The 13,021-nt window shown below is 43.1% G+C and overlaps 1 protein-coding gene across 2 annotated transcripts in view; it reads left to right on the top strand.

Annotated features, from left to right (window-relative positions):
* The window catches only part of KATNAL2 (katanin catalytic subunit A1 like 2), a 107,407-nt gene that overhangs the window by 76,345 nt on the left and 18,041 nt on the right, over positions 1 to 13,021 (top strand). For both annotated transcript variants that reach the window (XM_032309149.1, XM_032309150.1), the window contains 4 exons: positions 252 to 350; positions 2,296 to 2,359; positions 2,557 to 2,675; positions 12,281 to 12,372. In XM_032309149.1, coding sequence (XP_032165040.1) covers positions 252 to 350; positions 2,296 to 2,359; positions 2,557 to 2,675; positions 12,281 to 12,372 — 374 coding nt within the window. The remainder of the gene's footprint in view (positions 1 to 251; positions 351 to 2,295; positions 2,360 to 2,556; positions 2,676 to 12,280; positions 12,373 to 13,021) is intronic.

Raw genomic sequence — 13,021 nt, 5'->3', positions numbered from 1 at the left:
CCTCTTAAAAGTACTGTATTATCTCATCAATCTCCTCTTGGGGGAAAAAATCACTGAATGTGTTCATGGCATCCATTTTGGTGAACTAGCCCGTAATTACCATGGATATATACACATATATCTAATATGAAGAGTTTTTATCACCAGCACTTTATGCCCCATTGTAAGTCAAGTACTCTGCTGCTCCTGTGTTTATTACAGCTGTGGAGGAAAACATTAGTTTTAACAAAATGATCAAATGTGCATTGCAGGACATTTATCTCCATAATCCTAACATAAAGTGGAATGACATTATTGGACTCGATGCAGCCAAGCAGTTAGTCAAGGAAGCTGTTGTGTACCCTATCAGGGTAAGGATGGGAAGCCTCTTGGGGGTGGTTTCTGTTCATTGTCCACTGGACAAACTGTATGTCACACACCCATCAGGAAGAGGACAGGATGTTCTTCTGTCATCGCCTTAACTTTTGGGCTGTGTCACAGTATTTGGTTAAACACGGAAGTACCAAGGCCCAGTCCACTGCAGGCAGTTCGAAATCCTGTTGCATACTGGGTCAAGGCGGGGTCTGCTCAAGTGATCATTTTAGATCTAAGACTTGTCAGTTCCTACAGATTGGTTCAAATTAGCCTGCCTCCCTAAAAATATACTTACTATAGTAGAAATGCCTCCTGTAGGAGAGGGCCTCTCACTTTGTTTCTACAGATCGCCCTCCCCCTTGACCCCCTTCATCTAGGGTTCTGTTTCTGACTTTTTGTAAACACTAGGCAGCCCCTTCCAGGGCACTGGCCAGGAAAGCCATTGTATCATGCTCACTGCTCTTTCCTGACAAGTCTTTGTGCGGAGCAGTTCATGAAACCGGAAGGAAAACAGAAAAACAAGACATTCCATGTTGGGTTTGCAAGTGTGGTGATGAGAAGGTCTGTGTACCCCATAGCTGTGGCTGTATAACAGACCACCCCAAGACGTCGTGCATTTGGTAGGCAGTCTGGGTGGCGGTAGGCAGTCTGGGCTGGAGCCTGGGAAAGCTGGCGTAGACAGGATGACTGAGACTTGTCCACGTGCCTCTCCTCCCCCAGCAGGCAGGAAGGTGGCACAGACTTCCCAGACAGAAGCAAGAAAGGGCCGGTGCCACTCCAACAGCATTTTCCACGTCTCTTCTTATAGTTCCTATATTTTCAAGTCTCTTCTTATATTTGCTGATGTTTCATTGGCCAAGGTCACAGGGCCAAGTCCAGATTCTAGTGTCGGAGAAATATACTCTCTCGGTGGAAGGAGCTGCAGCTAATTTGTGGCCATTTTCTGTGATCTCCTGCACTGAAGATAACACATTTGTTGTATTGACTAATCTATTGATTCTTATCACTGAGATAAGAATGCAGACCCTAAATTTTGGCTGCTTCTAGTCTAATGAGACAAAAATCAGTAAATCTGGATGGTCTCCCTGCCTTTTCTTCCTATATTCAGACATGGGAGGTAAGAAATATACTGGCATTCAGATTTAGTAGAAATTTATTCACTCTTTCCTCTGAGTGGCTCTACAGTACAAGTCTTCCGGGAAAGGATGGACATCTCATTGGAGCTCTGGGTATGTCATCTCCATGGTGTTATAAGCTTTGTGTGTGATGGCATGGAGATTTTGGCAACAGCATCAGCAAGAAAACAGGAGCTAGTTACAATTTTACTATCGTTTTTCCTTCTCCCTTGTTCTCTATCAGCTCTACTTACTGCCCCCGACTGTCTGGATTTGAACTAATGGGAGAGAATCATGGAAGTTTGTGGAATATGGAAGTCCATGCATGTCCTCTTTGGAGTTAGTGTCTCACAAGGCATTCAGCGCTGAATGTTCCCGACTTCTAAATCAGGCTTTGCCATAGCTTTGTGCTTTATTCGCATACACTGTTGTTGGCTGGTTTTAGTGTTTACCTTAAAGGGCATTCCTGGTTCACAACATTCCAAAGATTGCCAAATACCCTGTACACAGAACTCCAGGAGAAATGATGTTATGTATGTAGGAAATAACTACTGTAACAGAGAAGAAAAGTACCCACATATGCCTTTCTTTTCCTTAAAACAAATACTGCTCTTTTAAAAGCCACAAAAATTAAGCCGGGCATTGCTATTAAGTGTGAAAGTAAAATGGGGAGAAATCAGATGTAAACAGAAGCAGTGAGCCTCAACAAAAGGAAGACCTGACCGTTGTGCTGTGTTTCTCCCCAGCTTCCTTCATTTGTCTGTGCTGAGGGTGTGCCGGCTGACATACTGATTCCAAACCTCATCTTTGTTCCTTGTTTCCATAGTATCCGCAGCTGTTTACAGGAATCCTTTCGCCCTGGAAAGGTCTACTGCTGTATGGTCCTCCAGGTAAAGGAATCTTTCTGATTTGGACTTGATGTGAAGTGTGGATGCCGAGGGTGAGCTGGCCTGTCTGTCCTCATTCAGGCGGGGGGCTAAGGACCCCTGGGTGGCCACCTCCTTTTCCACTTGGGAGACTGACTTCTATCTGTGAGCAGAGGAACGGAGTGCAGGGTCACTCGCATTTTATCCTCATGTGTCTCTAGGCACAGGAAAGACCTTACTGGCTAAAGCTGTGGCCACGGAGTGTAAAACCACCTTCTTTAACATTTCTGCATCTACCATTGTCAGCAAATGGAGAGGGGATTCAGAAAAACTTGTTCGGGTAGGAATTCTTGATTTTATATTTTTTTACAATAAGCTCCAACAGAATACAGTGGTTCAACATGATGTTAGAGCTTATTTGTTTTTAAGTGATTTGTATGCTAGAATTTATCCTGGATTTTGATTACCAAAAGCCCAGGAGATAGATTGACTATTATATGTGGATATTAATCCTGTTCCCATCAGCAAAATATGATCTCCTTTCCTTTGGGGATGTGACCAGCAGTGCTTTTTTGATTCCTGTAGCTTAGGAATGGAAGCGGGGACAAAGGTTGTTTAGGAAGTGGAATATTTTTTTTTCTTCCTCCAAGAAACATTTATTTTTAAGCATGTGCAGTATATTCAGCTAACATTTATCGAGAAGCTACTAGCATACGCTAGTACCTACACTAGATACCCTCAGAAAGAATCAAGAAATTGAAAACAATTATCTTTTTTCAGATGCTCTCAGCAACTTTCCTCCACAGTGCCCCATAGCTTTACAGTTTTTTCCTCTCCTTAGGAGAGAAATAGAAAATATATTTTATATAAAATATAATACAAAATTTTTTACTATAAAATTTTACTATACTTTTTGGCACCTTAAGGGAACATCTGTTTATGATTTAACACCTCAATGTAAGGTGGGTCCTTCTCAGAAATCCTGTTAAACTGTTGAATTCTGTAGAATGCCTGGAAAGTAATCAATACCAAGTCAATGTAAATACTATATATTTTCTGAAAAGAAATGACTCTAAAATATTATGCTTAAGTGACATTCCCTTGGATGATTCATTTTCAAAATATTATGGCTTCCTTGGAAGTCATAATGGAATATTTTTATGGGATTGATTTACCTAAAATGGTCTATCATTTATTACTTTGATTCTTTTCTCAAGTTACTTCAAATGTGTAAGTTTTTACATTTCTTATCACCGCTTCACGATTGTAATTCGTGGAAATCCACGTTGACATCTGTTTCTTTGTTCTTTGAGTCTACCTTAGTGCCCATCTAAAGGTGGGGTTGGAACTCACCTGTTCCTAAATTTGTGGGTTCTATGTGATTCTAGTTAGTTTGATGTCAATTAGTTAAAATCCAGCTAACTATAAAATCTTCATCAGCCCGAAGACTTTTTCTTTTTTTAACATTCCATTTCTATGGGCTGAAGAACAATAAAACTTTTACAAGATGCCCCCAGAATCAGTTTAGATTTCTCTTCTGTCATGAAAAGTGGTGTTTACAACTGTGAGCACAAAACACTGCAAGAAGCTCAAAGAAAGATTACATTATATTCCCTGGACAGAGAAGAATAAATTCAAATATATTATGATTATTCTTTTTTCTTAAAGATTTTATTCACTTATTTCAGAGACAGAGAGTGAGAGAGAGGGCAAGCATGAACAGTGGGAGAGGCAGAGGGAGAAGCAGATTCCTCGCCAAGCAGGGAGCCTGATGTGGGACTCGATCCCAGGACCCTGGGATCATGACCTAAGCAGAAGGCAGTCACTTAACTGACTGAGACACCCGATTGCCCCTCTTACGAATATTCTTTTTTTTTTTTTAAAGATTTTATTTATTTATTTGATGGACAGAGATCACAAGGAGGCAGAGAGGCAGACAGAGAGAGAGGAGGAAGCAGGTCCCCCCCTGAGCAGAGAGCCCAGTGTGGGGCTTGATCTCAGGACCCTGGGATCATGACTTGAGCTGAAGGCAGAGGCTTTAACCCACTGAGCCACCCAGGCACCCTCTTATGAATATTCTTTTTTTTTTTTTAAGATTTTATTTATTTGACAGAGAGAAATCACAAGTAGGCAGAGAGGCAGGCAGAGAGAGAGGGGAGGAAGCAGGCTCCCTGCGGAGCAGAGAGCCTGACTCGGGGCTTGATCCCAGGACTCTGGGATCATGACCTGAGCCGAACGCAGAGGCTTTAACCCACTGAGCCACCGAGGCGCCCCTCTTATGAATATTCTTAACGAAGACTGAAACTACTAAAAGAATTATCTTGTTTAATGTTGGATAACCAGAAAAGTCACTTAACAGGGATTCTCCATTCTGTGAACATTTTATTTAACTAAAGTTATCCTTTGCTTCAGTATTATTTTGTTAGGATTCTAAGGGTGAGGAAATGAGTCCTTCCCCAAGTTCTCCCCTTCCTTTATCATATATTTGAAAAAGAAATAACTAGTGTTGGGGAGCCTGGGTGGCTGAGTCAGTTAAGCGGCTGACTCTTAATTCAGCTCAGGTCATGCTCTCAGGGCCCTTGGAATCGAGCCCCACATCAGGATCCACAATCAGCAGGGAGTCTTCTGAAGGATTCTCTCTCTCCCTTTCCCCCGAATCACGCTCCCTCTCTTTCTCTAAAATAAATAAATATTTAAAAAAATAACTAGTATTTTTGGGAAGAAAAAAGGGTACAAAAGGAAATATAGACCCTTGAGTCCTCTTCCTAGAGGCAACTACTACAGTCTGCTAGTGCAGCCTTTTAGAACATTTATCTGTATCTATATTAAGACCAACAACTTCATCCATATCTCCTTCCTTATTAAATACAAGTAGGAACATACTACACAATACCCTTCTTTTACTGAGTTTTTTGTTTGTTTTGTTTTTTGTATAATTTTTTATTTTTTAAATTTCTTTTCAGTGTACCAGAATTTGTTGTTTATACACCACACCCAGTGCTCCATGCAATATGTGCCCTCCATAATACCCACCAGCAGACTCACCCAACCTCCCACCCCCCCCCCACCCCCATCCCTTCAAAACCCTCAGATTGTTTTTCAGAGTCCATAGTCTCTTATGGTTATCCACGCCCAACTCCCTTCTCTTCTCCATCTCCCCATGTCCTCATGTTATTTCTTATGCTCCACAAATAAGTGAAACCATATGATAATTGACTCTCTCTGCTTGACTTATTTCACTTAGCATTAATCTCTTCCAGTCCTGTCCATGTTGATACAAAAGTTGGGTATTCATCCTTTCTGATGGAGGCATAATACTCCATTGTATATATGGACCATATCTTCCTTATCCATTCATCCATTGAAGGGCATCTTGGTTCTTTCCACAGTTTGGCAATCGTGGCCATTGTTGCTATGAACATTGGGGTATGGATGGTCTTTCTTTTTCCTACATCTGTATCTTTGGGGTAAATACCCAGGAGTGCAATTGCAGGTCATAAGGAAGCTCTATTTTTAATTTCTTAAGGAACATCCACACTGTTTCCCAAAGTGGCTGCACCAACTTGCATTCCCACCAACAGTGTAAGAGGGTTCCCCTTTCTCCACATCCCCTCCAACACATGTTGTTTCCTGTCTTGCTAATTTTGGCCATTCTAACTGGTGTAAGGTGGTATCTCAATGTGGTTTTAATTTGAATCTCCCTGATGGCTAGTGATGATGAACATTTTTTCATGTGTCTGATAGCCATTTGTATGTCTTCATTGGAGAAGTGTCTGTTCATATCTTCTGCCCATTTTTTGATATGATTACCTGTTTTGTGTGTGTTGAATTTGAGGAGTTCTTTATAGATCCTGGATATCAACCTTTTGTCTGTACTGTCATTTGCAAATATCTTCTCCCATTCTGTGGGTTGCCTCTTTGTTTTGTTGACTGCTTCCTTTGCTGTGCAGAAGCTTTTGATCTTGATGAAGTTCCAAAAAATTCATTTTTGCTTTTGTTTCCTTTGCCTTTGGAGACATATCTTGAAAGAAGTTGCTGTGGCTGATATCGAAGAGGTTACTGCCTATGTTCTGATCACCAAGACAGCACGGTACTGGCATAAAAACTGTCGCTCTCGCCAGCAAGAACGACCCGCAAACGTGATGAGGAGCAAACTTCTTTATTAGGGTTTCTATTAGCGTCTCTACTACTACTACTACTACTACTTCTACTTTTACTACTACTTCTACTTCTACTTCTATCATTACTTTTACTTCTACTACTCTCTCAAGCAAGTTCTGGCAATATATACATGTAGGCGGTCCAGCCCAGTTATCTAGTCACTGCCCTGTGCACTCGGTCTCCTCGTGAACCCTTATGTAACCACAGAGGGCTCTATTGTTCTCAAGCAGTAATCATGCATTTCTCTCTTGGCTCCTGGTGCTGTTCATGCATCAGCCACGAGCGCACCCATACCCTACCTAGCCAATCATTCTCACTTCCTTAATCTTCAGGCATTTTCGTCTACGTGACTCCTTGCATCTGCTGGATGGCTCTCCACAGCTCCCCCTTTTTTATTTGTTTACATGGCAGGGATCGTGCCTGTCTTAGGTTGCCAATTTTTAGCACATATGCTTACCCGTTATCGGGTACTCCCCCTGGTCGAAGAGCCCCTGTCTTAGGTTGCTATGGTGAGGGATTAGTCTTATCCGTCTCTGGCTACCGATCCAGCATACTAAGCCATATTTGGGGGGAGGTACCAGCCTCCAGAGCCATCATGGCTTAGACCAAAGCCCGTTGTTATAGCCGCTGTTGTCGCGCAATTCCACAGATGCATTTTAGAAGGAGTACTCGAGCCAGAATCATCAACATGATCAGGGCTCTTATGTCTGCCCAGGTTTTGAGGAATGAGACTGATTGTTATGACATACTAATCCAATTGCTGACGGAGTCAAGAGATACTTGAGTGGCATTTAAGGTGGTACTTTGAGCCTATTGCGAGTGATTAACTGGTGGTTACGTACGATAGCTTTTACCTTATAAACTTCTGCGAGTATAATTTTAAGTGCACAAGGCAGGAGGCACATGAAAAGAACAATTACCATTAGTACTCCTACAATTGTTACTACAACATACCATGCGTGCGTCAGGGAAGGGAAGTGAGAGAATAAAGAGCTCACAAAGCTTTAAGCGTCAGTAACAAACATGAGTTAGGGTGAGAAGATTGCACTCTATGCTGAGCCATTTGAAGGGCTTGAAGCTGGGCAGTCTCTTGTCTCAGCCACAGTTGAATTGACTCCGCCTTCACGGGGACAGGTTGCAGGACGGTCGTCGTTGCTATCATCATCATTAGCAGCATCCTCCACAGGTTCCACTCCGGCACCCAGAGTGGAGCAGGCGCATCCTGTGGGAAAACACAAAGGGAACCTCGGTGCCATCTAAGCACCGGGTCGGGTTTGGATAATTGGCCTTGCAAGTCTCCTGCCCCTCTCAGAGTCTTCCAAGCCCTGAGGGTCGCCGTGGCTATCTGTTGATACACCGCAGGGGGGTATGTACTCTGCACTTGGGCCCCGAGGTATGGCCCCGTGCCTGTCAGCATTTCCAAATTCCATTGCGGGTTACCTGCGGCTGCATTTCTCCGTGCCGTGTCCAGATAATTGTCCTGATTTTGGATTTTCCATTCTAGATATTGTCCTCCACTTAATACCGCCCTGGTCAGGTTGGCCCAATCCTCGGGAGCGAGGTAGAGTGCTCCCAGCGACTCCACAAGGGAGACCGTAAAGGCTGCTTGGGGCCCATAGCTGCTAACTGCCTCCTTCAGTTGCTTCACCAACTTAAAATCTAGTGGCTGGTGGTACCTCTGATGATTTTGATCTTCTAACACTGGAAAAAAACCTTTCCCCGGGCCAAGGACCTCTCTCCAATTCTCCGCGGCGCAGCCCGAACAATAGCACGTCTTGGTGCAGCTGGGCTTATAAGGCGGGGGCCACTCATGGGGTGGCGCTGTGGGGCTAGAATGCGGAAGCGGCGTAACTTTCGTTTTTAATTTTGATTGTGCCACAACTGCGGCTTCCGTCCCTGCTCTCAGCTGCGCCATTACTTCTCCCTGCACTCTTAACTCTCCTAATACTTTTTGCAATTCCGCCTCTTTATCCTCAAGTCGTTGCCTCATGGCTTCCAAGTCTGTCTGGAGACCGGGAGATTCCTCCTTCTTGTTGTTTGCCTCTATCTTTCCTAGCTCCTGCAACTCGCTTTTTGACATCCCTTCTGAGCTTTCGCTTTCGGAGTCAGAGTCTCGGGAGGAGCCCTTACGGGATTCTTCTTTCACTTGCAAAAAAACTTCCCCTCCCTGTAGTACTGCTCGCTGCAGGGGCTCTCGGGGGGAATGCAAACATACTTTCACCAGGGACCACACGGCGAGAGTCCCCGGGGATGTAGAGGGACAGAGTTTTAAGTCCTCGCCCAGGTGTTCCCATTGTGGCACATTTAGGAGCCCTTCTTCTATAAACCAGGGGGCAATCTCTGCTACTTCTTTTAAAAAGGCCCTGGCTGTTTTTGCCTTTAAGGGGGTACCGTTCATCTTGAGAACGTCTTTTAGGGGATCTTCCATTCTACGTCTACTAAGCTCGTTCCCCATCCTGAGGAAACTTTCACTTGTATTGTCCTAATCCTAGGAACTTTCCCTGTCACTCACTAGACAGAAATAGGTGCACTCCTTACCTTATCGTTGCTCTATCTCAATCTCCGTTTTGCGATGCGGACAGTTTCCCGGGTTTCGGCACCAGTTGTTGCTCTCGCCAGCAAGAACGACCCGCAAACGTGATGAGGAGCAAACTTCTTTATTAGGGTTTCTATTAGCGTCTCTACTACTACTACTACTACTACTTCTACTTCTACTACTACTTCTACTTCTACTTCTATCATTACTTTTACTTCTACTACTCTCTCAAGCAAGTTCTGGCAATATATACATGTAGGCGGTCCAGCCCAGTTATCTAGTCACTGCCCTGTGCACTCGGTCTCCTCGTGAACCCTTATGTAACCACAGAGGGCTCTATTGTTCTCAAGCAGTAATCATGCATTTCTCTCTTGGCTCCTGGTGCTGTTCATGCATCAGCCACGAGCGCACCCATACCCTACCTAGCCAATCATTCTCACTTCCTTAATCTTCAGGCATTTTCGTCTACGTGACTCCTTGCATCTGCTGGATGGCTCTCCACAAAAACAGACACATAGACCAGTAGAGAGCCCATATATGGACCCTCAACTCTATGGTCAAATAATCTTCGACAAAGCAGGAAAAAATATACAGTGAATTAAAAGACAGTCTCTTCAATAAATGGTGCTGGCAAAACTGGACAGCTATATGTAGAAGAATGAAACTCACCATTCTCTTACATCATACACAAAGATAAACTTGAAATGGATAAAAGACCTCAACATGACACAGGAATCCATCAGAATCATAGAGAACACAATACCCTTCTATACCTTTTGGGTTTTTCCCACACTCAACAATATAACTTGGTTATTGTTCCAAACTATTATAGACAGAACAGTTCTTTTATAAGTCCGCATGGCATTTCCTTGCCTGAGTATACCAAAAAGTATTTTACCAGTCTTTTCTTAGTGGACATTTAGGTTGTTTCTAGTCTCTTGCTATCATGAACAAAGCTACAGTAAACAATCTCACTATATACATGTCCTTGCATGCGTAGTAATGTAGAACCATTTCTCTGAAGTCAAGTTGCTAGGTCAGAGAGAATGAAAAATCATCAATTGCCAAATTGCCTGACAGCAGCTTTACACCAGCTCGCACACCCATCAGTGATGTGTGTGTTTGCTTCCCCCACCCTGGTCAACACTGTGTAGAACCCCAATTTAAAAATATTTGTCAATCTGATAATGAAACTAATATTTCGGTGCTCAAATATGCATTTATTTAATTCTGAATGAACTTGAGCATCTTCTTATAAGTTTCGAAGATATTTATATTTTCTCATTTTCTGTGAAATGCATTTTTGGTTTTGGATATTTAAAAAAATGATTCAGGAGGAAAACAGATAACCTCTGCTAACCTTGAAAGATCTCATCTTCTGTCCTTTCAGAAGTTATTTTCTGAGCTCTTGGAAGGACCCTCACCTGGAAAATCTTGGTCATGCTGTCAAGATCTTTACTATGAAGCTTTCAGATAAAGAGAGCCCTTCAGAATCTTCCTCTAAATCAGAGACACATTCCTACCATTTGTTTCTCTTTCTGGTCCAATTAAAGAGTTATTTATAGGGAACTCTTGGGTTATGTTCCTCCCTCCCCTCCTAATGTTCTTGCCTCCTAGGAATTGATGCTCTTGAATAGTTGAGTGGTCTCTTCAGCAAATGCACACACCTGTTGGTGCTTACATCTTTCAAACTCTTCCCTGCCCCCCAATCATATGATTTTACTTCCTCCAAGTACTTTAGAAAATTTTAGACTAATGCTTCCAGAGCACTTACCCGGAATTCTATATATTCTCTGGCACTGGAAAGAGCAGTGGCGTGGTCAATATGGAGACATGAGCTCCAGATGTGGTTCTCCTTCCAACTGGTTGTTTGGTTTTTTAGAGCCTCTCAGTCCCTATGCCCCTTAGGGAGCACCTTAAAAACATGTGTGGTTCTATTAAAAAGTTCTGATATTCCACTTTTCATTAGGTAGATGCTGCTTTTGCGACATCCTTAATATCAGTTATATTGGGGCTTTTTTTTTTTTTTTTTTTTTTTTTTTTTTGGTGATAAGTGAAACAAGTTGCTGGCTTCTAATGAGAGGGTCTCTATAGTGTCTTAAGAGACATTTGTGATGTGTGTCCCAGCATTGACACTGTTCCTTCAGTTCATTAGGCTGAGCCAACTGTCTTGGCCAAATTAAGTAGGATTCTGTGAAAGGAAAACACTTGAGGATGAGCGTGGTCATACCACACGTGCACGCAGCAGTGAAGGTGAGGGATTTCTGGCTCAGTGACAGGGAGACCTGTAAGGGATAACCTGCCACTACTCATGAAAGCCACAATCTGGCCTTCTCTGGGCTCTTCTCCTCTCATTTGTTCTGTGCTGCTCTGCTAGTGCTAAGTGACATGGAGAATAAATCCCCTATGCCTATTAAAGAACCTCTATTCTTTTCTAAATCTCTACTGCTTTCTCCGATCAACCAGTGAAGAATTGTATATGGTGCTCAAGAGATCAGTTTCAAGGTTAAAAAAAAAAAGGTTTAGTTTTTTATACTCTTTTCATCACCACCACATCTCCCTTTAGAGCTCTTTATTTTGTTTTTATATGTCTGTTCTTTTGCTGGCTGCTCTCCTGTTCTTGTTCAATCTATAATATTTTATTTTGGAATGGAACATTTTTTTCAATTGGGAATTGCCTTCAAGCACCTGAGCCTAGGAAACAGCAGTGTTTGGAGTGGTATGAGGACCCCACAGAGTAATCTGGGGAGCAGAAAGGGGCAAAATTCTTCAGCCTTGTTACCCAACATGGGAACTGTATCCACTCCCTACAGTTCTTCCTTCTGAGAACAATCTTCATTGTCCCTAAAGGTTAAGGGAAAATCATCAAATGACTTTCCACATTCCAAGGCTTTTGTGTCCTTATGGAACATGTTATTGGCAGGGAGTCTCAGGGGCTAACTAACTGACTAGAAGCTCAGGCACTGAGTTTTATCTTAAGCTCTCCCATTTATGGTTAGTAACCTTGAGCTAACCACTAACTCTCTCTGGCTCTAATCTTATCAAGTGATAAGTAGAAATAATTGGACCATCCATGGGGTTTTGCTAAGGAGAAAAATTGCAATCATTATAAAATTACTGTGGAAGAACAGAGTGCAGCATAAATCCTTAATAGTACAGGCAGCCTAAGCTTTTCATCTCTGGGAGCATCAGTGAACTTGAACTTAAGTGTATGAATTTGAACATGTGGTTGCTTTTCTCCCTCCCAGGTGTTATTTGAACTTGCCCGCTATCACGCCCCCTCCACCATCTTCCTGGACGAGCTGGAGTCAGTGATGAGTCAGAGAGGCACTGCTCCTGGGTAACAGACAGGGGGGTTTTTTGGGTCATCACTTCTCCCCTCTTGTAAGTGTGTTTGATGGTCGGAAGCCCATCGACATTTACCAGCAGAACGAGCCTATTAATAAGCCCACAAATTTTCTGCAGACACATGGAAAGGTCTTTAAATTAGATCCTGTTAACTGAATGGCTGATTTAAGTAGTTTTTATAACCGGAGGAAATGTCATCCTCCCCACAGAGTGGTTTTTAGGACTGAAGATCACCCAGCCCCATGATCCCCGGCTGCCATCATGGTCTCGCCGGCCCAGAATAGCTGCCTGTGACCACTGCCTCTGGAGCCAGAGGGGCTGCCTGTGGGGAATGGGGCTGCAAAGGCTAAGGCCCAAGGGGCAGCCCTTGACAAGGTGTGTGAGGCCGGGGAAGCCACCACTTCTCTGTGACATCAGGTTGTGGCTCAGCCTGATTTTAAATATATCACATACATTATCTCTAAAGATGAAGTGTCCACTAATGTCCCCAGCAGGAAAGCACACATCTCAGACTGCTGTGAGCCTCCTGTGTGTGTGTGTTTTAAGAAAGTCTGTCTTCGTCAGAAGTATTCTTCTTTGAAACTTTTTACTAAACCTGGCTTGGAAAAACACATCTCTGGCAAATCTCAACACAGCTGCAT

The sequence above is a fragment of the Mustela erminea genome, chromosome 13 (assembly GCF_009829155.1).
Source record: "Mustela erminea isolate mMusErm1 chromosome 13, mMusErm1.Pri, whole genome shotgun sequence".
Taxonomy (NCBI): Eukaryota; Metazoa; Chordata; class Mammalia; order Carnivora; family Mustelidae; genus Mustela; species Mustela erminea.
Note: the sequence above shows the minus strand (reverse complement) of the source record. Positions and strands in the feature narration are given on the sequence as shown.